Genomic DNA, 21,986 nt, shown 5'->3' on the forward strand with positions numbered 1-21,986 from the left:
ACCCCAGGCAGGAAGTTGTCCAAATATGAGACAGAATTCCTGCAGGATGCTGTTATGGACACTTGGAAGTGCTTCCTTTTTGTGTTGAATGGTGCTGCAGAGGTCAGAGGCTCTGATGAATTTTCTTCCATCTCCAGTGTTATGCTGTGCCTTTCTGACCTACATCTATGCAAAGCGTAACACAGGAAGAGTTTCTTGTTTCTTTGTTCCCATAATTAATGATATTATTCCTTGTTCCCTTGAGTAGCAGCTGCGGCCACAATTTGATCTTCTAACCTAATCTGAGCCTTGAAACACGATCTTCCTTGTCTGCTCCAGCAAGGGACGCTTGGCCGAGCAGAGCAAGCCGCAGTGCTGATGCGGGCTGAAGCCTTCACCAGAGGGTGCGCCGCTGGGGCCAAGCTCCCTGCAGAGCCAGACTAGCCCTGCCCGCTCCCTCCTGGGCCGGGGGAGGGCCCGGGGGACAGAAAGCTGGGCTGTCGCCGAGCTCTGCCCAGGGCCGGGCCTGTGGGGGAGCCTCGGCAGGGCGGGAGCGCCCGCGCGCAGCGGGGTGAGGGGCTGCCGCCCCCTGCCGGCGCTCCGCTCTTGCAGCGCCTGCCTGCGCCGCTCCCCGCCGCCCCTGCCCGTACCTACCGGCTCCTGCCCGTACCTACCGGCTCCTGCCGTCCCTGCCCGCACCTGCCGGTACCTACCGGCTCCTGCCGCTCCCTGCCGATACCCACCGGTTCCTGCCGCTCCCTGCCGGTACCTACCGGCTCCTGCCGGCCCCCGCCTCCCCGGAGTCACACAGTGACGGAGACGGACGCTGCCACGAGTGGTGCCACCACGTCTGTGACCTTTATAAAACTCTCATCGCGACAGCAGTACAGGCGATAGAAAGGACATCTCTTATACACATCTGAATAAATACAGCCTGCGCCCTGCGGGCACAGCCGGGCGTGGGGGGCGGCGTGAGCTACACATGCGGCGACGGGACAATCACAAGCGGCCGACTGGGCGTGTGACAACACAGAGACGTGTGTAGAGATTTGCTCGGACCAGGCTCCGGCGCTCAGAGAGCCGAGTGAGGCGCCAACAGGAGGTGAAATGTGTGAGAAGTGGGCTGGGGAGCCCAGCGGAGGCGGGGGTCCGGCAGGCACACGCTGCCTCCGCGGGCACGGTGCTCTTCTCGGCAGAAGCAGGCAGGGTAGCCCAGCTACATCTCTGTTTCTGCTAAGAGGCTGTCACCGAGACCTGACGTCATCAGGACCATCTGGGAGCTGGAATCTGTGTCGAGAGAGGGAGAAAAAGATGAGCCGTTTGGGCTGCCAGAGAGTAGAGGGCTGTACTCCAGATGCAGAGGTGAGGATGAGGAATTAGAGCACCGCAGGTGGGAGGAGAACTGCTGAGAGAAGTGTGAGATTAAGTAGTCTGGCCTTGCAGCAGAGTAGAATCGATGCTTGGAGAGGGGAAGAAAGCAGAGACAGCAGCAAGAGCCCAGAGGAACATCAGCTCTGAACCCTGCCCACATACAGGGGATGCTGCTTGTGCTGGCCCAGCCGTGCCCTTACCCAGCCCTGCACTCACCGAGTGCTTTTTTGACTAGAGAGACAGTGTCCAAGTGGGATGGGCTATCAGGCTGCAAGCCAACCAAGCCCACATAAGGTGGTGGTACTACCTTCCCAAGAGCAGGGAATACAGCAGGCACTCAGCCATGTTACGGCAGCAGAGGCCTGGAAATACTGACTTTCTGCACGGCATGAATGGAGGGTTTGTGCAGCCCTTCCCCGCCTGCCTCGGGGAAGTGAAGGCAGCTTGCTGGCTCTGTGATGGCACAGAGCACCAGCCAGGAACACTATGACTCTCCCCACACTGAGTGAATCAGATGGAAGGAGGATGGGTATGCATAGCAAGTAAGAAACTCAGTAGGATACTAGTCTCCCAACCAGAAGCCTTTTTAAACAGAAAAAAAATCTGTTTTTTTCTGGATAGGAATGAGAAGATCTTTAGTGGCAGTCCTACACATTCAAAACTGCTGCATGGGAATCTCTGTTTTGGGGATCAATTTTTGGAAACTGGATGCAAAGCTTGGACAAAACTGTCACTAAATTATTTTTATGGCTTTAACAAATGAGGATCCAGATGTTTTCAGGCTGATGGAGTGGTTGTGCTTGTTTCCTGCTAGTCTAATATGAGAATTGTGAGGGGGGAAGGACAACTGAAGGTAAAAAACAACCCCCCCTCAAAACAGCTGGATCACAAGGTAGGAATGTCAATATACAATATATACAAACTATACCAAACAGGCTACTGCTATCTCCATAATATACCTTTTTTCCATTACAAGGAAAAGACAGGCTGTGGCACCTGGCTAACCCTTCACATGTATGGGACACAGAGATTGGAATAGCTAATGCTGTGCGGATTGCAGGGAGGTTCTGGAAGCAGTGAGGAATGACACAAGTTTTGGCTAGGCTATCTGGCAAAGGCCCCTGAGATCTTTAATGCTCCTGCCCTTGAGTTTTAAGACTTTGCATAAAGATTTCGTTCCTGCAGCATCAGGAAAAATGCCTCAGAGGTACTGTTTCCACTCTTTCAGCAGCCGCATTGTCCTTGGAGGCTGCCTTTCCACAAGAGGCTCAGCCCAACGCTGTTTAACATGAAGATCACGCCTGGAGGTTGTATGTATTCCAGTTCATGGGGGGAAAGGACAGATCCCATTCACCAACCTCACCACAAGAAACCAGTGGCACTGGAAACACCCCAGACACTCCAACTCCTGCCTGTCAGCTCCTGCCCACAGCCCAGCTCCCAGAGCTCTTACTGTTTTGGCAGATCCAGGGGTTCTTCTCCCTGGCTGTGACTTCGTGAGCCTCTGTCTCCTCCTCTTCCTCACCCTCTGAGAGAAGGTCAGAGATCTGCTGCTGCAGCTCGGGACTAATGTTGTTCTCTGCCAGGATGAGTGTCCGTAGGGCTGTGGGGTAGTTCTCTACCATGTCCAGCAAGGTCTGGGCGGAGAGTGAAATAAAGAGGCTGAAGCAGCACAAACAGCAGCCAGGCTGAGCAGAAAAAGCATCAATGCTTTGTCTCCCTGCAAACTCCAGCTCTCCTCTTCTTACCTCCACCTTCCCTTGGCCTTGACCTTCCTTCATGAGGCTTTATGAGAGACTGAGGACTTCCCATCTTTCTGTGGGAAAAGCTGAGCTTGGATTTCCTGGCTCTGTCTAAAGAAGGGACTGCTCTACACCCTGTTGCTACCAAATATCCAGGCTCATTCCCTCTTACCACTGGGAGCTGGGGCTCTGAGGGGAGAGCCTGTGCTACCGAGCCTTGGCCCCTATATGTCCACAGAGCTTTAGCTCTGATCCTCAGTCAAAAATCCAATCCCTTACTTCTTCCAAGAAAACAGCCAGAGGAAAGTAAGAACACCCCTGGGTGCAGGGAGGGAAAGGGGGCGCATGTGGACTCATGGGGGAGTGGAGGCAGCTGTAGATCCTAAGGCCTCTACAGACATCCCTGTCCTGTGCCACTGAGATGTCAGTGATGCTGTAGAGAAACTGTGGGCTCTCATACCTGGGCTGACTGATTGGTAAGTCCTGTTCCCTCCAAGTCCAGAACTTCGAGGGTTCGACTGGAGGCCACAGCGACAGCGAGCATCCCTGCCACCTGGTCACCTGTGGGAGAAGCAAACCAGGGCCATCAGCAGTGCCTGCCTTTCCTCATGTAATACCACATGCCCTCATGGAAACTTCCTCTGAGTATATCTGCCATCAGACAACCTCCAAACCTGTTCCTCAGGGAGAAAAAAGTTGTTAACTAAAAAAAGAGACAAGGAAAGGTGCACCATTTTGTGGTTATGGGAGCAGTCACTGATTGCCAGGGGGAACACGAAGGAACACAGTGAAACTGGTTTTGTTCCCAAAGGAATCATATCTTTCCAAATCTCCTTCCTACACAAGGATGCAAGGGCCTTTAACAGTCCCTGTAAGCCACAGAATAGGAGCTAAATACTTCAGTATAGGGTAGGGCTGGAGCCAGACAGAGGACTCTGCACCAGCTGAAGGACTGCCTCCCTGGGAAGGGGGTAAACTTTTGGACACAGCATTAAAGATTGATGGTAGTGAAGAGACAAGACTCCAGTGTGTTCTCCTGACATTCTCTGCTGAGTGCTAAGATGCCATACAACTGTGACACTTTTTGTTAGCGCAAAACCTAGAGTGCTGTCAGATAATACCCTGGAGCCTTTCCTACCCAAGAGGAGGTACCTGGTCAGACATAGGGCCTGGAGGGAGGCTCTGTTTGCAGATAGGGTGAGGAGGGGAGTACCCTGCTGATGCTCAGGGAGGCATGGCCTGATCTCCTCCTCACCACCTTGCAGCAGAGCTGGAGAGAGTTTGTTTCTATGGCAACGAGTGCCAGGCTCTCCTCCTCCTCCTCCCTTCTCCTCCAGGAAGATGAAGGGGGGAGCGTGGGGACATACTGCATCTGCCAAGCCAGCTTCCGCACCCTGTTCTTCAGGAACAAGGGAGACATGGAGGGTCAAACATGACAACAAAGGCAATGGAGTAGGCAAGGCACAACCTCCTTTCTGCACCTCCCTGCAGGGTATGTGGCCACTTCATACAACCAGAGCAGTGAGGGTAGCTTTCCCTACAGGTGAAGGTGCCCGGCAGGGTGAACTTGCTGCTGGGGATCAGAAGGCGAGGAACTGCCCCATCCTACTGTTGATGCTCTACTGCATTTTTTTCTAGAGCTTGGTCCCCAGCCAACCACTGGTGCCAGTTGCACAAACACTGAGAGGCAGGAGTGCAGCATCCCCTGCTCCTCCTCCCTGGCCCCCAGCTTACCTAGAGGGTTGTAGTCCAGGTTCAGCACGCGGAGCTGTGAGCTGTGAGCCACTGCAATGGCCAGGCGTCCCCAGCCTTTGCTTGTGATGCCTGGGTTGGCGCTCAGTGTTAGCTCTTTGAGGCCTGGAGAAGAGAGAGAAGCCAAACCAGAGCCTTAGGGTCACCAAAGCAGTCTCAGGAGAACTATTTCATCTCACCAGAACAGCTTTGAGTTTGGGCATCTAAGGGTTTGGTTTGCTCTGACAACTGTCATCATATATTTCAGAGATCAGTGAAATATTTCACTACCTTCAGCAGTAGCCCTTCATTTATTCATGCTGTGAATGCCCCACTTATCTGCACTCCCATCCTGTGTCCTGCTTACCCTAAGTAGCAAACACAATGGAAACAGGTAAGGGGTGTGTGAGACGACTGACTGGGTGAAGAAGGTGACATGAGGTGACAGGTTGGAGAGAGGATAACAAGGACAGTAGGCTCTGAAGCCTGCACCTGGGAGGAGTGGCCAGCAGAGATAACAGCATCAGTGGCATTGTGAGCACACAGAGAAGGAGGTACTGGGAAGAGGTGGAAAGTACTTAGAGAGTCAGGAGAAAGGAGTGGCATTACCTCCTCTGCAAATGCCAGCTCTCAGCTTATCTGGCTCACTGGCCTCACACCACCAAAGATTATTCCCTGCAAAGACCCGAGACTTGGCACTAGGGCTATGACCATGCAACTACACACTCACACAGTGCACCTGCAAGCAGGGACAATTCCCAGGCACTGACAATAAAGCCAAGTGCTGAGGTGGGGGCACACAATATATTTATCTGTGGTCGTTATCAACACTCAAATGCGAAATAAATTCAAAATCCAGGCTGTCCCCTCCTCCAGTTTCAAATGCTCCTGACATGAACCAGAAACAACCTGTTGGTCTCTGAGCTCCAATCTGCCAGCAGGACAGATCAATTACAGAAAGCCCATGCCTGCCCAAGGGAACCACTTCTTTATTGCCTGGCTTTTCTGCTTTACTTAAGTTGGGGGGAAGAAATTCTTCATCCTAGGCAAACTATAGAGCCTGCCTCCTCCGGGGCTGAGGATTTACTGCTGCATGCATCTGCTCTGTGTGAAAGCTCCACTGATCATTGTGCAGCCCACAGCCCCTGGTGCTTACCGGACTTGGCCCCATCAGGCGGCAGGAGCCCACAGATAAGGTTGATGCCTTCATCACCCAGCATGCAGTCTCCTAGATCCAGAGCCACCAGCGAAGGGTGGATGGAAAGAGCAGGATTGAGGAGGGCCAAGCCTGCATCTGTCAAGGGACTCCCATGGAGGCTGTGCAGGTAAAAGGGAAAATTACTATGGAGCCTTCTTCCTGGGGGCTAACTAACCTGACAGGGAGGGAGAAGTAGACGAAATGAGCTGGATGACAAATACTAACCCTAACTGGGTAAAAAGTGCTGGGAAGCCTCTGCTGCGAGGATCAGCTGGCCGCTGCGGTGGCCCTCCTACCCCGGCCGGGCCGAGGGGGTGCAGGGGATGCCAGCGCGGCAGGGGCAGCCCCACCACCGGGGCAGCCAGGCTGGAGGGCCGGGACTGAAAGCCAGGGCCGTGCCCATCCGGCGGGGGCAGAGGTGGCTCCCTCCCAGCCAGGTGACGGGTAGGGGCTTATCAGCCACAGCGTCAAGGGCATTTTCCCTCCGACAAGACTCAAATTCAAGGGCTGGCCCGGAGCCCCCCGAAAGAGCCGTCCTCGCCCGGGACGGGCTCAAAGCCCCCCCAGCAGCCCCCCACCCCGCTGTACTCACAAGAGGGACTGGACGGAGCGGTTCGTCTTCAGGGCCTCGGCCAGCTGCTTGACGCGGTTGATGTTGGAGACGATGCCCAGGTTGAGGTTGAGCTGGGCGAGGGAGCGGGATTCGGCCACCCCACGGCAGACGTGCCCGAAGTCCCGCTCGGAGAGCTGGCAGCCCCGCAGAGACAGCAGCCGCACCGAGTTCTCCCGCAGGCTCTCGCAGATGTCCCGGATCTCTGCCCCCGACAGTGTCTCTCCGGAGATCTGGATGGACCCCGGCAGCATCTTTCCCGGGCTCGAGGAGCCGCCGATCCCGGGGCCGCGCCGCCCGGGCGCCGGGGGGGAGCCGAGCTGCGCGCTGTGCGCTGCGGGCCGGGGCGGGCGCCGCCGCCGCCGCTGCCCGGCAGTGCCGGCCCGGCCCACCGCGGCCCCGGGGGCGGCACCGCGCTGCCTTCACCGGCGGCCACCGGGCCACCCCGCTCCGCCCGGCGGGGCGGCAGAACCCAGGGGAGCCATCGGCCGGGGCTAATCCGGACCGGGGCACAGCGCAGGGCGGGGGCCAGGCAGCCCCACGGATCTCCGCCCTGCTCCGCCCGCACCTGCTGGGCTGCCCCGCCTCCTCCCGGCCGCCGCTTCGGGCCCTCCTACCGCCCGGCAGCCGCCTCTTCTCGGAACGGGGTGGGCGTGGAGGGGCCCCTCACCCCACGCCCGTATCCCCCACCCCATTCCGGCATGTCCCCCACTAGGCGAGGGGCGGTGGCAGCGCCCGCTGGCACCTGCCTGCTGCCCCGAGGGGATGGCGGAGCCGTGGCCGGCGGGGCCGCGTCCCCGGCACCGAGGGGGTGCAGGAGCGGAGGGAGGGTGGGAGAAGCCCCACTGGGAAGGACCCTCCCTGCTAGCCCCTCTCCCACCTGGGGAGGGGGCCAAAGCCATTGGGCCGTGGCGCACGCTGGGCGCTGGGTCTGAGGAACGGCGATGTTCCGTGGGTTCAGAGACGTTTATGCATAAACCTGGACCCATGACTTAATGGCAAGGTTGGTGTGAGCTGCTCCTCAAGGCCCAGGGCTCTTGGAGCCGGTGCTTGGAAGCAGCTGGTGAAAGGTGGAGGGTTGGAGAAGGGCCGCAGGCTTCCTTCTTCCTGAGCACACAGTCTGCGCCCTCAGCCTGACCTGAGGTGTGTGGGGCATAACCTGCCGTCTGCTAATGCACGGGTATGGATCAGAGGGATTTGACCCCTCTCTCCCCCGTTGGGTAATCCTGTTCTTGGAGAGAAATAGGAAGCAGGGCCCCTGCATTTTCAACTTCACTGAGCTGAAAAAGGAAGCCAGTGATGTGGAAATTAGGTTAAACCGCCTAAGTAGGCAGCTTTCTGCACATAACTAATCTGGCTGCTGCATATAGCAGTGCTTAAGTGAATTCCAGCCCAGTGGGTAACACTGGGACAAGCCCAGGTTCCTCTGTTTGGTTTTCAGGCCAGGGTGGGGGAGAGGGGGTGGAAAGTGAAGGGAAAAATAGGATGTGGAAGGGGATGTGAAGCAGTTCTCCTCCACTGAACTGAGGACCAGATCACCTGAGCTGAGAGTGCACATTAGGCTCTGAATGAGACAAGGGAAGAAGCAGATAAGCTGATTCAGATATCAGCTTTTAGACTTTGGCTGCAGCATCTAACTTCCAGTGTAGGTATGCCATGCCCTTTGAGTAATCCATTGCTGTTCTCTAGAGCTATCTACACACTCCTTTTTCTGTCCCTGTTGCACAAGGATGCATGACCTTCATATTCTTCCTGCGAGGAACACCAAAAACAGACCACTGGCCTAGCAATTCATCTGCACTGGGATATGGACAGCAGCTGTGAGCACCCAGCTGTAGTACAGCTGATGGCTTTCAGAAAAGGAGCAACTGATCTCTAAGGTCACGTCAAATGATTCAGGTGAGAATGGGATCCTAGGTATTGCAGGGACAAAGGCTGGATCTCAGAGTGGTGGGCATGGGATGGGTGACCAAGAAAATCCCAGCTGCTGCTGCATACAGGTCAACTGGAAGACTACACTGTCTCACCTCTTGATTACCTCCAGGCACTAATCAACTCATGCTTTTTTAAACAGACTGTTATTAGAGAGGTACTTGAAGGAGAGCCCCTGGGACTTGTCCCACTTCCACTGACAGCAGCAGCCCTGAAACACTGATGAAGATGCCCTAGTGCTGGCATCTTCACTGCCTATTGTCAGGAGCAAGAGCACATTGAGGAGATAAGCATCCAACCTCACTTTATGCTCAAATACATTGGAAAAAGTGGCACAGGAGATAATGGTCCAAAACTTTGGTTCCCTAAACCTAATTAAGGGCTATGCAGAGGGGACCTTGGCAATGCTATTTTGTGTAAAGTTAGATATTGCTTCCTTGTTATGTGCAGTTACCCAGCAGGTATGAGGAAGGTTGTTTATTGTTTACCTACTGGGGGCACAAAGACTGATGCCATTAAGAGTTCACAGAGCTACCCTCTTTCAAAAGGGTGAGGTGATGGGAGGAATTATTTCAGATTTGTGCCAAGGGAGGAGGGAGAAAATTATTTTAGATTTGCTGCAAGAGCTGTGGCAGGAAACAAAGGTAAAGATAGACTTGCACAATAGGCTTGTAAGGCTTGTCATGATAACTAGAGGACTTGAGTAAGCACTGAAATGCCCTCCCACAAGGACTTTACTAAGGCTGCATGCTCAGCATGCTCCCTGGAACTGCAGCATGCACACATTTCCCTGAAAAACCTTGTCCTTCTCTGTCAGCAAAAGGCAATGCTGAGGCTCTGTCAACTACTGAATTTCTGGCAGTACAGAGCAGTTCAGCTTCCAGCTGCTGCCGCACAGAGGATTAATTAGGGCTGAAGAACTGGAGCAGAGCAAGCCCCACAGGTTCCAAGAGGGTGATTGGTTGTCACCCTGGTCATGTTCCCAGCTGACATGACACACAAGCTGCCCAGGGGACGCGTGAGGAGTTTGCTTGCTGCTCTCTCCTGTGCTTTGAGTGAAAACACAGGGCACAGCTTTACCCTCCTGCTTCAGCTAAGTGGCTCGGTGTGGGAGGGGAGCACAGCTGTTCTTCTCTGACTGTCTCTGTAGATCAGCAGTGATAGAGTTTGTGCAGAATGATTTTTCTTCTCGGCTGGACTTAACTCCAGTGACAATTGCCTCTTTTCCTTCCTCCCTGCTTGTGCTTCCAGAGTTTGCACCAAGAGAAACAGATCCATTCTAGGCTGCCAGGGCAAGAACTGTGAATTAGAAACCAACCTCCCATGGAGATATAAAGAGGGAAATACCAGAATCAGCATTAAAAACTAACACTTCCATTTTGTCAAGTATTGAAGTAATAGAAATTCTAGGAGTTTAAAGTGGTTTAACTAGTCAAAAAAAACGCCGTGGAGGCTAGCCCAAATAATTAACAATTCTCCCAAATAACTTGCTCTGAGTGCTGTTCTTCAGCCAAAATGCTTCCTAAAAGAGGGGGACGGGCAGGCAGGGAGGGGAGGGGAGGAGAGAGTGAGAAAACATGTCTATTATGCATGTGATTGCTAGCACACAAGCTTCTTGCTCTAGGAAGGGAACAAATTATGAACATGGGAATAGGCAAACAGTGGAAAGTAGGTCTGTGACTGAAAATGCTCACATCCAGTGATGTTTTTAACTGAAGCAGATGACCAGCCTGATGACACTAGCTAGTACTATCTTCCTCTCTTTCATTGCACCTTGGCACTAGTCTGAATGCCACTACAGCTGCATCCTCTCCCGTTAATATAAACAAGAGACCAAAGAGTGCAGTGCTGACATGCTGCCTTGTGCACAGCTAACTTGTGGGTACACCAAGAAAGGGCAACGTCTTGTGCTTTCTCTGAGGGGTGGCTCCTCTCCTAGACATCCAGAAATATAGAAAGAAAAGGTGAAAGTCAGTTATCAGCTAACAGCTTTCCACTCTCAGACCAGTAAAAGTAAGAGCAGTGAGGGAAGGTTGAACTAGTAATTTGTGTGTTAGTGCAGCACAGGTAAGCCTAGACTAGGCTGCTCTGCTTCCCCATCCTTACTGGAGCTTTCTCAGCATCAGTACGCTGGAGGTACATGTGCCAACCTACTTCTGTTGCATGCTCCCCTATTTCTCCCTTTGTTTAATGGAAACACTGGAAAAAAGTTTGCCAGAGACCCTCAAGGCTCCAGGAGTCCTTTCAGAAACAAGGCCTAGACTCTGCTTGAAAAGCCAGGCAGTACACAGCAGCCGTGGTGCCTGTGGGAGCAGGATACCACTCCTGCTCAGAGCAATTAGGTGACAGTCCCTTGGCTGGGAGACACAAGGGCAAGCAGCACAAGGGTGGGCTGAACCAGCCTCTTAATAGAAAAACCCACAGAAGACCATGCACAAACATGCTGCCCCTGCACAGCCCACAGAGCAACATGGGCAGAAGGGTGTTAAGAACAAAAGGTGCTGTGAAAGCCTGGGGACAGACACATTTCTGATGTCCCAGGAGAAGGGATGGTGAGGCGAGATAGCAGCTTGGACCAAGTGAAGAGAGAAGAGTCAATCTGGAGCACGACAAGGAAGATCATGCGGTTAAACATTGTGCTGTTCTGAAAATCTCCAAAGAAAGTGAAGTTCCTGTGCCTCTTGGGCTATGGAAAAGTGCTGTATCACAGAACATTTGAAGTAGGACAGCAGAAAATCGCAAAGAATCCTGCTTTGAGTCTAGGACAGGATAGATAAAGGCATAGAGACCCAACACCACTCTCCCACTAGGCAAGCAGGCTCAAACATAAGACATCACTCAGCACCAACATCAATTTAATTCTTCCCTCTTCAGGACAGGAACAGGGCAGATACTCCTGGTGTTACATCAGCAAGCAGAAAGAGGGCTAAGGGACAAACTGTGCCGGGAAATCCCAGCTAAACATGCAGGCAACAGAACCACTCTACTCAAGACAGCCCAGACCTGGGTGGGGGAAGAGTGTAGTTCTTCTGAGTCACTGAGGTGCGACTCACCTCAGCTGAGTCCACTCAGCTGCTCAAAACTGTAACCCAAAGGACAGGTCCAGGAAAACAAAACCAAGTCGTCTTCTTATTGTTCTGTCCTGTTCCTAAGAGACAGCAGGTTACTGTGGCCCTATGCAGCCCCAGAAGTAGTGAAGGAAGCAAGTCCAAGTTTGTGAACTACAGGGTCAATGCAATGGCTTTGGCTGTTGTGTTCAGTACAGCATTGGAAACAACTGGAACATCTCGGGCAACTCTCTGAAAGGGTGGCATGTTGGGTCCTTCCAATGTGTCCAGGATACCTGCAGGGAACAGAAAAAAGGGGAGAGAGGCAAGAGTTAGTTCAGATGATAGCAGATGGCACGTTTCTTCTTGCTTTTCTCTCTGGCCAGGTAGTGGTTGATGGTGGCAGGGCCCAGGATATGTGAAACACTTGCAGGCAAGGAGGAGACATCTAACCCCAAAGACTGAGCAAGACTAAACACCTCCACGCAGAGACCACAGGGTACACACCAGAGCTTGACCTCAGGGCAGGAAAACTGCATGTCACCAAGAGTAACATAGATCTTTTTGCTTTGAGGGTGTCAGATCCAGTCCCCTGCCATTTGACCTGAATGCAGGTACTGCCAGGGACGTTGCTCTGCTGAGGCAGATCGATAAAATCCTGTTCCTACTTCATCCTAGCACAGGTCCTGCTCTTAGACCAATTGCTTGCTTTCATCTAAAGATACACTTGCAGAATTACATCAGGAGCTGCAGCTGGGCTGCAATATGGAATTTTTATCACTGCAATGCAAACATAGGCCATTCTTGGCAGAAAATACATATCCTGATGCAAGTGTTCTCAAGTCCCTGTCAATTAACCTCTCAAGACTGATCATCAGTCTTGGAGTGCCTTGAAGAAAACTGGAGTATATTTTATTCTATTTCATCTGCCAAAAAATTGCACATCAGAGCTCAGAACCTTCACCATAAGAACAGATCCAGGAAAGAACAGGATTTATATCTAGAAGGACTTGTAATGCTGTGCTATAACCCCTAATTATGCAGATTTATCTGAAACATCATGAATGGGTCTGGCTACCTAAACTCATAAAGATGCTTGCAGAATTGCATATTTAGGGATCTGGAAACTCTCTAGAGATAAGTGGGAGAAGGTGTTTGGGTTTTTTTTAAAGGATGTTGAGACTTTGTTAGAAGAAAACAAAAAGAGACACAGAAAGGGACCCAGACAAGCATAGCCTGGTGAACAGTACCAACTGGGGAAGATGCAGCTTCTGCTATCTGTGTTGTACAACAGAAGATGAAAAAAGGTGTTAAACAAAGAAAGAAAAATACTTATGACACATTTCCTGATCAGAGAAAAGCAACCTGACTTCAGCAATATTCAGTAAGGGGCTTGATATCTGCGTGAAAGAAGAGTCAGTCCTACTACACTTCACTTGTGGGGAAATAATAAGGGTCCTGCCTCACAACTTGGGTCTTAAGTACTAAAACTCAGTGACAGTAACTACCCTATTGTCTAGCTGGTGCCCTATTTCAACAGCTTCCTCTAAAAAAGCTAGTGCTGATCATTCTTGAGTTGGAAACCAGCACAGATACCCTAAGAACAGACCCAAAGTGTCCATCCTTTCTCTCAGAGCAAAAAGCAGCTTGTCTTCCCCCACATTTAACAGGATGTCTTCATATCTGCCTTGCTTACCTTCTACCACCTTGTGATAAGCAAAGTGCAGATAGAGGAGGAAAAGCATATGCAGAGCAGCAAGAGTCCCACACAGGATGAGCCGCTGGGTATGTCCCACAGTGCGTGACACCAGCACAGCAACCTAGGAGAGAGGTGGAGACCAGAGACAAGGTAGCTGCTGCTACCTGAGCCTCTAGCATTGCAGTCAGGAGCACACAGGAGGATGGGCCAAGTAGGGAGAATCCATGGAAACACTAATCTGAGTCTTTTCCACAGTTTTCACCAACAAATTTAGAGCAATCTGACTTTGTTTTGTGTAGGTGAATCTTGCCTGGTTTTGCCAAGAGTGCAGGATGCTCAGGCTTGGCTCTCCAGAGCAGCAAGAGCTGTAAGGGAGTAAACCTCCTGCAGCTCTTAGAATGGGTGAGGATATTAATCCAAGCAGCACCTCCATGCACCAGTGGCCAAATGATGCAGGATCATTGGGCTGTTCTTCACAGCAGCCCAACTGGCTGTGAAATGAACTGCCAGGCCCAAGGAACAGAAAGCAAACAACACCTCCCTCCCTTTTTTTTTGTCCCAGGAAGAGGAAGACCCCAGGCTGTCTGTCCCTTACCATTCGTAGTGTGGAGAGTCCACCAACAACCAACCAGAAGATATAGAAGAGGGAGTGGAAGTGGATATTATAGGTGACAAAGAGAGTGATGCAGTGTCCAAAAAGGCCATAGCCCTGACAAAACAAAAATGTCCATATTACAAGTGTCAGTCCCACACAAAGGGGCCATTGATCAAGAGCACAAACAGCCTATTCCTGCACCACTTCACTGAGGCAAATGCTCACAAACCACTCATTCAATGCCAAAGAGTCAACCGGAACAACAAGTTTAACAGCATCTCACATCCAGATAGTCTGTCTGAAGGATTCACTAGCATGTCAGAGACTGAAACAACTTGGGAAACAAAGGAAAGATTCTCTGATTCCAGAGAAATTGGGGTCTCCTGTTTTTTTCCCACTAGGCTCTCAAATCAGGAAGTGCAGAGCAGGAGACCTGCATGAAGGAACTGCCTCCTTGCACTACTGCTGTGCCTGAAACGGGGCAGGTCTGAAGAGCATCTTGGAATTCCAGGTTGTCCAAATGCAGTTACCTGGGACCAATGTTTTACAGGGACTTTTCCCATTCTTTGAGAAAAGCTTGTGCTGGAACACCATGAAGCCAATGTGCATCTCCAGGCAGTTCCACCTATACATACCAACAGTGACAGCATCTGCACCATTGTGATTTGTGCATTGCACAGATATGCCAGGAAATACATGAAAGACGAGACGCCCAACCAGTAACCGAAGCAGGTCCCAATGGCTGTGCCCATCAGTGTGCCTTCCCTCTGTGGAGAGAGCGTCAGGATGAGGAAAACTCATAGAAGTGACCTGCCAGCACCCAAATTTCACCTGAGAGTCTCAGAGCCTTTCTAGGCATTAGCAAATATCTGGCTAGCAGTGTTCAGGGGGTCACATGACCCACACACCAGCTCTCCCAGCAGCAGAGTGTCAGGACTTTCTGGTGCATCCTTCCTCCCACCCCCAAACCAACAAGTTCTTCCTCAAATCCATCGGCTTTCAGTGAGACGCTTATTCAATTATGGAAGAGGTTTCTTCTCTGTTTCTATTGTAATTGTAGCAATCCAGAGCCCAGTCAAACCACAACTTATCACTGAGACTTGACGTACAATGATGGTGTCTGAGGTCTTCATTCCATGCAAAAGAATGGCCACTAGTGTGAAAACCAGCATGAGGGGTCCGTACAGCTCGCCTGCAATCTTCTACAGGAGACAGATGAGGGAGAGTTTGATTAGTGCTCCTGAGTACCAGGGTCCCCACCACAAGCAATGTGACAAAGTGTCTTGGATGAAGTTTATCACCTAGGTTATTGCCTGAGGTGAGATGAGAGCACACTGAGGTTTGGAACAACCACAAGAAAGGGGTCACCAACATTTTCAGGGAGATGAACACCTAACAAACTGAGGTCATTAATAACATGGTCTACTTCAGTTTTACAAGGTGGGACAGTCACTTGGCCACGGAGTCTGATTCAGCAAAAGGAAACTCACCTGTGGGAAATTAATCATCTTCACAGGAATCATAGACTCCAGGAGTCTGCATCACAGGAAAGCAGGCAATGACAACAGGAGCAGGAAGGGCAATAGGATGGTTAACAAAATGCTTCATAAGTAAAATATCCCATACACCCATTACTAGTGTTTGCTGCTGTGTTCCCAGGCCTTGGGGGACAGAGATTCTTTCTAAAGGGTCCCAGAAGGTCACTAAAGAAGAAAAATCTTACTGTCAGTGGGTAAACTTTGCTGAGGGCAGGGGGGGCAGATTCAATGAAAATGTTCAGGGATCCATGCAGGGATGAGAGATCCTTGACAGAACAGCAGGAACAAAAGGCAACTTTTCATAAAAGCTCACAAAACTTTGCTCTCTTGGACACAAGTGTGTTGCAAATCCAATAGAAGCCACACAACACAGCCAAGTACAAAAAGGCTGAGGATGCCCCAGAGCCCTTTCTCCTGCCCCAAGCACCAGTGTTGGCTGGCAGGGTTGCCAGCCCAACCGCAGGACCTCACTAAGGAGAGCAGGACACACTAAGGAGAGTGCTTCCTCATCCGTGAGCCTTCCCGCAGGGCTGACAGCCCAGCCCTGCTCGCTCGCCCGGTGGACACAGCCAGCCTGCTGCAGGCACGGAGCTGCCGGCCCCTCTGCCCCCGCCGGGCCCTGCCCACCTGGCTCGCACTTGGACGGGCTCCACATCGAAGTAGGGCCGGAGGATATCGATGTTGGCGTAGAGGCTGAAGGCCTTGGAGGCTTGTCTCTTGCCCACCTGCCACATCTGCGGAGAGAAGGGAGCGGGCAGCGGCCGGGCGGGCAGGCGAGGCCGCCGGGGCCGGGGGCGGCCGAGGGCCTGCGCTCACCTGGTCAGCGACCTGCCGGCCCAGCTGCCCCCGCAGCCCCTTCATGCCCAGGAACTCCCCGTCCTCCTCCTCGCCGGCGCCCGCCTCGCCCTCTGCCTCCTCCTCCTCCTCCTCCTTCATCCGCTGGTGCATCTCCCCCATGTCCTCGAAGCTGGAGCCCGACGTGTCGTCCATGTTCTCCATGTCGATGACGGCGGAGCCGCCACCCTGCGCCGGGGCAGACACAGCGTCAGCGCCCGCTCGGCCCGGCCCGGCCCCGCCGCGCCGCCGCCGCCCCGGCCCGGCCCCACCTGCATGTTGTCCTCGAAGCCGCCCCACTCGGCTGCGGGGGCGCCGCTCCTGCCGCCGCCGCCCGCCGGCCCCGGCGCGGCCATGGTGCCCGTCCCGGCCCCGCCGCGCTGGCCCGGATGGGCGGGAGCGGATGTGACGGCGGCCGCGGAGCCGCTCCCGGTGCCGGCGAGCGCCGCCCCCTCGCCCCCATGGCGGCCCTGCGGGGCGCGGACGAGATGCGGGACCGCGTGGTGCTGGGCGAGTTCGGCGTCCGCAACGTGAGTGAGCGTGGCGGGGCCGGACCGCGACCGCCCGGAGCCCGCACTCTCTCACGGCCCCGCCTGTGCCCTCTCCTCGCAGGTCCACACCACCGACTTCCCCGGAAACTACCCCGGCTACGACGACGCCTGGGACCAGCAGCGCTTCGAGGAGGTGGGTGAGCTGCGCCGGCGGCCGCGGTGGGTGTGCGGGGAGATGCGGGTTCTGGCCGGGGCTGTAGGTGGATGTGCGGGGGGATGCGGGTTCTGGCCGGAGCTGTAGGTGGATATGCCGGGTGATGCGGGCCCCGCGGCCGGCGTGACCCGCGGTGCGCGGCTCCTGCAGGCGTTCCGCGTGGACGTGATCCGTGAGGAGGGGGACTCGCTGGAGTTCGACATGGTGGGCATCGACGCCGCCATCGCCAACGCCTTCCGCCGCATCCTGCTCGCCGAGGTACCGCTGCTTGCGGGGGTGCTCGCCTGGGAGTGCCAGCTTACGACTTGCGTGATGGGGAGCGGGGAAGATCCAGCCTTTGTGGATAGCTGCAGGGTTTGGAAGAGAAGGACACGTTCATTCCGCATGTGTGCCAGGAACCCAGAAGAGAGGGCTTAGCAGCATGGGCAATGCCGCCTGTTGCACTTAAGGGTGCTGCTGGTGGTGTCTATGGGTCAGCCTTTTGGACACAGCTGTGTTGCAAACCAAACAGAAGCCACATAATGCTACCAAATACTAAATGGTTGAGGATGCCTCAAAGCCCTTTCTCCTACCCTTCACCTCTTGTCATTGATTGTTTAAAAAAAATAGGGAAGGGGTATATGGGATGTAAGGGTATATTGGGTCCTCTGGCTTGGCAGAAATACCTCTGAAAATAGCCTGCATGGCAGTTATTTGTGGGAGAGGAGGGACGCTCTAGCTGGCTAATCTGTTGTCATGTAGTTCAACTGTGGTCTTGTACTGACTTGATCTCTTGTCTCCCTGAGGTGCCAACGATGGCTGTAGAGAAAGTCTTTGTGTACAACAACACATCCATTGTGCAGGATGAAATTCTGGCTCATCGGTTGGGCCTCATCCCAATCCGAGCTGACCCTCGGCTCTTTGAGTATAGAAACCAAGGTGAGAGTCTTGGATTAAATAGAAATTTTGAAAGTTTCCCTCAAAGTAGGAAATCAGGTCATGTGAACTGAGCAGAAGTGTGATTTCATAGAGGCTCATGGGGTTCTTCCCTTCCCAGGAGATCAAGAAGGCACAGAAATTGATACTCTGCAGTTTCAGCTGAAAATAAAATGCAGCCGAAACCCTCAGGCAGCTAAGGAATCATCTGATCCTGATGAACTATATTGCAATCACAAAGGTGAGATCTTTCTTAAAAATAGGTGCTGTTTTCTTTGTTTTTTTGGTCTTGAAAGACAGGATTTGGGCTGTTCTCCTGTGCGCCCTGTGTGTGCACAGGGAGAGAGCTGATACCATTCTGCTCAACTTTTTGCCATCTCCAGTCCTGTACAGATCAGTGACCTGCTTTGAGACAGCAGCTGGCTGATGCTTGTGGCTTCTCTTTGCAGTGTACAGTAAACATATGACATGGGTGCCCTTGGGGAATCAGACAGACCTTTTTCCGGATGCTGACTTCCGACCTGTTCATGATGATATCCTCATTGCATTGTTGCGACCTGGACAGGAAATAGATGTGCTTATGCACTGTGTCAAGGGTATAGGTGAGTCCTGGGGCAGAAGGAGCAGGAATGTAAGTGCTTGGACTAGGGCACTGCTGTGTGAAGGGGAAGGGTGGAGAACTGGCTTTCCCCCTGGAACTTTAGGCCCTGGCATCCTTGCACTCTTGTTCCCTGAGGCCTGTTCTCATCCTCAACTCTTAACTCTTCTTGCAGGTAAAGATCATGCCAAGTTTTCTCCTGTGGCAACGGCCAGTTATCGACTGCTTCCTGACATTACTCTCCTGAAGCCTATTGAGGATGAGGCAGCTGAGACATTGCAGAAGTGCTTTTCCCCTGGAGTCATTGAGATCCAGAATATCAAGGGTACTTCTTTTTTGCTCTAAGTGCTTTGATCCTTACAAGCTTTGGTTGAGACCGATTCAAGATTAGAGATAAACTTTGTAGTGACAAAAGCATGTTGTGGTGTTGCCTTGCCGGTCAGCAACAGCTCATACTCTTCTGAGCCTGGTTTTATGGATGAGTGACTGCCACATGCAGATGTGTGGGGTGCTGAACTGGGATCTCCCTGAAATGCTAAGGCATTGGATATGTGTCAGACTGAGAAGTGAGCTTGCTCCTTCCAAGCAGCTGAGTGTGGAGAAGGCTTCTTGTGTCCTGCCTAGGGGTACATGCAGGCTTTGCGTTTGGGTTAGTATTCCAATCTGCTTAGATGCAGAGGGGAACCAGGTTCTAAAACATTCCCATAAGCGGGATTAAGGCACAAACCAGGCCAGATGCTGGGTCTCAAAATGATAATTCGACTTTATTTTGTAAACACAAAAGAGCAGAGAGAAAGAAGGAAGATAAAAAAGTGGGAAAAGCTGAGGGTAACTGTTAAAAGCACAGGACAGGAGTTACCACCACCATGAAGTTCTGCTGGTTTGCAAGCTGGTAGATCTGTGCTGGGCTTCTTCCCTGGTCGCCTTGTATCCTCCGAGGAACTAGCTGAACCGACAGGGTAACAGAGTGGCAGCAGCTCCCGCAGCACTCCTCGAACAGCCCCCCAGCAGTCCCCAGGCACGGCCTTAAATACCCTCGCAGTGGTAGCCCCTGGATGTCCATTGGCCACTTCACTGGTATCCCAGCAAAGGTCGCCTGGTAGCAAGATGGACCCTGAGAGTCCATTGGCTGGTTCCCAATTTCCAAGCAAGATGTGCCTGGCATACCTTATTTGGGAGAGTCCTTCCCATGTTTTTTGACTGTAACGACTTTCTGTCTTTTTTGCTCATCTGCCCGCCTCTGCTAGCTTGCTAGGTGCCTCCTGGAGCTTTTTCAAGTAGCTTGGCTCCTGCAGCAGCCTAGCTGTGGCATCAAGGCTTTTTAACTCCATGCTCAAGACAATGGTGAAGCAGACTCCATCTTGTAATCAGTCCACTACAGTTAGTTCTGCCTGGCTTGAGTTTCATTTTGGGTATATGCCAGTTCTTTCAGGTGGTGGCATCCCTGCCTTTGCTGATGGGGGAGTGAGTGCCTGTTTGAGGGGTAAGCACCTGCGTGACCACAAGGCACCCATCTGCTGCAATTTGCCCGCCTCATTTCATCTTTTTCCCTTTAGGGAAAAAGGTGGCAAGAGTCGCCAATGCACGGCTGGACACATTCAGCAGAGAAGTTTTCCGTCATGAGGGTCTGAAAAACCTTGTGCGCCTGGCAAGAGTACGAAACCATTACATCTGTAAGTGTCCTGTTCCCCACAGAGCCCTGCCTGGTTTGTATAAACAAGAAGAGAATGGCCAGCATGTATGGCTGGGTTTCTGCCTCCTCCCACCCCCTCATCAGCATTCATACATTCATATTCCAGTGGGTAACTACTGAGGTTGTGGTTTGGTGTTGCTTTGGGATTGAATCTCTTTGTGCTTCCTGCTGGCAAATGTAAGCTGTTTGGCTGTGAAGATCTGGCTTGTTACAAGTGTGGTGTAAGGGAAGGTGAGGGACAGAAACATGGAGCCAGCTGCAGGCTGAAGCTGCCTTGTGGCTGTGTTGACCTGTGTCTCTGTGCAGTTTCAGTGGAGTCGACGGGTATCTTGCCTCCAGATGTGCTGGTGAGTGAAGCCATCAAGATCCTGATGGGAAAGTGTCAGCGTTTCCTGAATGAGCTGGACTCTGTGCCTATGGAGTGACCAGGCTGTAGATGGGAAGCATATCCCTGCACTGCTCTTCCGGGCTTCCTGCACCTGCCCGTAGGGGTGATTCCTCTTCCATAGGCAAGAGGCTTGATGCAGGCTTGCCAAGAGTCCTTGGACCATCTCTTTGGATTTGTTTTCTGTTGGTAATTAGCCTCAGTGAGGAGATATGTTAAAATAAAGGCTTTTCTTTAAAGCTGTCTCCTTCTGTGCCATTTGCAATTGTGAAACTGTAATACATGGAGAACAAAGTGACAGCAGGTCTAAAGATGAATAATAGCATTTATTTTAGATTGTATGCAGTATGTAAAGAGGCCTGATATGGCAGTAGGGTGAAGCACTTCAAAGCAGGTCAGTGAGATTTAATGAGTTGGTATCAGTGCAGGGCTGTTTGTGGGTGTCTCAGACCAGCTCTGGCATAGGTAAGATGTTAGAGAAAAGGCTGTGCTGTCAGAGGGCTGGAGAACCTCCCTTATGAAGAAACTGAGAGGGCTGGGATTGTTCAGCCGAGAACAGAAAGTTTAAGGGAGACTTTATTGTGGCCTTTCAACATACAAAGGGGTTGTGGAGAAAGACTTTTTTCCAGGGCCTGTAGTGACAGTCTAAAAGACAATGGGTTTGAACTGGAAGAGGACAGATTTAGATTGGACATACGACATTTTTTACAATGAGGGTGGAGGCAAGTTGTCAAATAGGTTGCCCAGAGAAGTTGTGGATACCCCATCCCTGGAAGTGTTCCAAGAACAGGTTGGATGAGGCAGCCTGGTCTAGTGGAAGGTGTCCCTGTCCAGGGGAGGGGCGTTGGACTAAATGATCTTTTACAGTCCTTTCCAGCCAAAAGAGTCTGTGATTCTGTGATACAGCACTGGGTTTCTCTGTGCAAAGGTGAAATTTAAAAACATGCTTGTAAGGCTGTCCCTTCTCAGATATCTCAGGAAAAGGCATTTCATCACAGGTGTTAAATTTATTTGTCCACTGTTCACCCATTCAGTGACTGGGCCGACCTTGAAGCAGAACTGAATGGTAGAGGGCAAGTGACAAAGGCCTCTCCACCCTGGGAGGACTGGCAAGGTAGTCTAAGTGGTGAGCACTGTTGTTACTCAGCACAGGATAGATCTTGGCTTGTGAAAGTCTCTTGACAAGCTGATGAAGGGACTGGAATTTCAGAAATGTCTGGGAGTTACTGGTGTGCCCCAGTTGCTTAAGTCAATTCACACTATAATGCTAGAATTCAGTGTAGCAAATGATTATTTCACTGGGATATAATTACTTCCACTGTTAACGTTACAGGTGGCAGGGTGAATATGCTGTAGGGGAGAGGTACAGTTGGCATCTTGGCTCCAATTCCAACCTGTCCCGTGTCACTGTTTT

The 21,986-nt window shown here is 52.3% G+C and overlaps 3 protein-coding genes across 3 annotated transcripts; 1 reads left to right on the top strand and 2 right to left on the bottom strand.

Moving 5' to 3' along the window:
• Positions 1–815: 815 nt before the first annotated feature.
• Positions 816–7,191, bottom strand: LRRC73 (leucine rich repeat containing 73). Its single transcript, XM_051783078.1, has 6 exons — positions 6,614–7,191; positions 5,980–6,140; positions 4,827–4,949; positions 3,553–3,653; positions 2,804–2,987; positions 816–1,266 (listed from the first exon to the last, which is right to left on the bottom strand). The coding sequence occupies exons 1-6, from the start codon at positions 6,883–6,885 to the stop codon at positions 1,196–1,198; spliced, it is 912 nt and encodes a 303-aa protein (XP_051639038.1). The 5' UTR covers positions 6,886–7,191; the 3' UTR covers positions 816–1,195.
• Positions 7,192–11,401: 4,210 nt separating this feature from the next.
• YIPF3 (Yip1 domain family member 3) lies at positions 11,402–16,682 on the bottom strand. Its single transcript, XM_051783237.1, has 9 exons — positions 16,549–16,682; positions 16,259–16,465; positions 16,070–16,176; positions 15,395–15,440; positions 15,014–15,106; positions 14,540–14,671; positions 13,905–14,018; positions 13,307–13,430; positions 11,402–11,906 (listed from the first exon to the last, which is right to left on the bottom strand). The coding sequence occupies exons 1-9, from the start codon at positions 16,630–16,632 to the stop codon at positions 11,785–11,787; spliced, it is 1,029 nt and encodes a 342-aa protein (XP_051639197.1). The 5' UTR covers positions 16,633–16,682; the 3' UTR covers positions 11,402–11,784.
• A 20-nt stretch (positions 16,683–16,702) lies between these two features.
• On the top strand, positions 16,703–20,811 carry POLR1C (RNA polymerase I and III subunit C). The gene is made up of 9 exons (XM_051783288.1): positions 16,703–16,806; positions 16,889–16,960; positions 17,132–17,239; positions 17,767–17,899; positions 18,018–18,137; positions 18,346–18,498; positions 18,670–18,819; positions 20,051–20,167; positions 20,494–20,811. The coding sequence occupies exons 1-9, from the start codon at positions 16,738–16,740 to the stop codon at positions 20,610–20,612; spliced, it is 1,041 nt and encodes a 346-aa protein (XP_051639248.1). The 5' UTR covers positions 16,703–16,737; the 3' UTR covers positions 20,613–20,811.
• The last annotated feature ends 1,175 nt before the right edge of the window (positions 20,812–21,986 follow it).

Source organism: Manacus candei, unplaced genomic scaffold, assembly GCF_025592945.1.
Source record: "Manacus candei isolate 608988 ecotype Guabito, Panama unplaced genomic scaffold, ASM2559294v1 h1tg000017l, whole genome shotgun sequence".
Lineage (NCBI taxonomy): Eukaryota > Metazoa > Chordata > Aves > Passeriformes > Pipridae > Manacus > Manacus candei.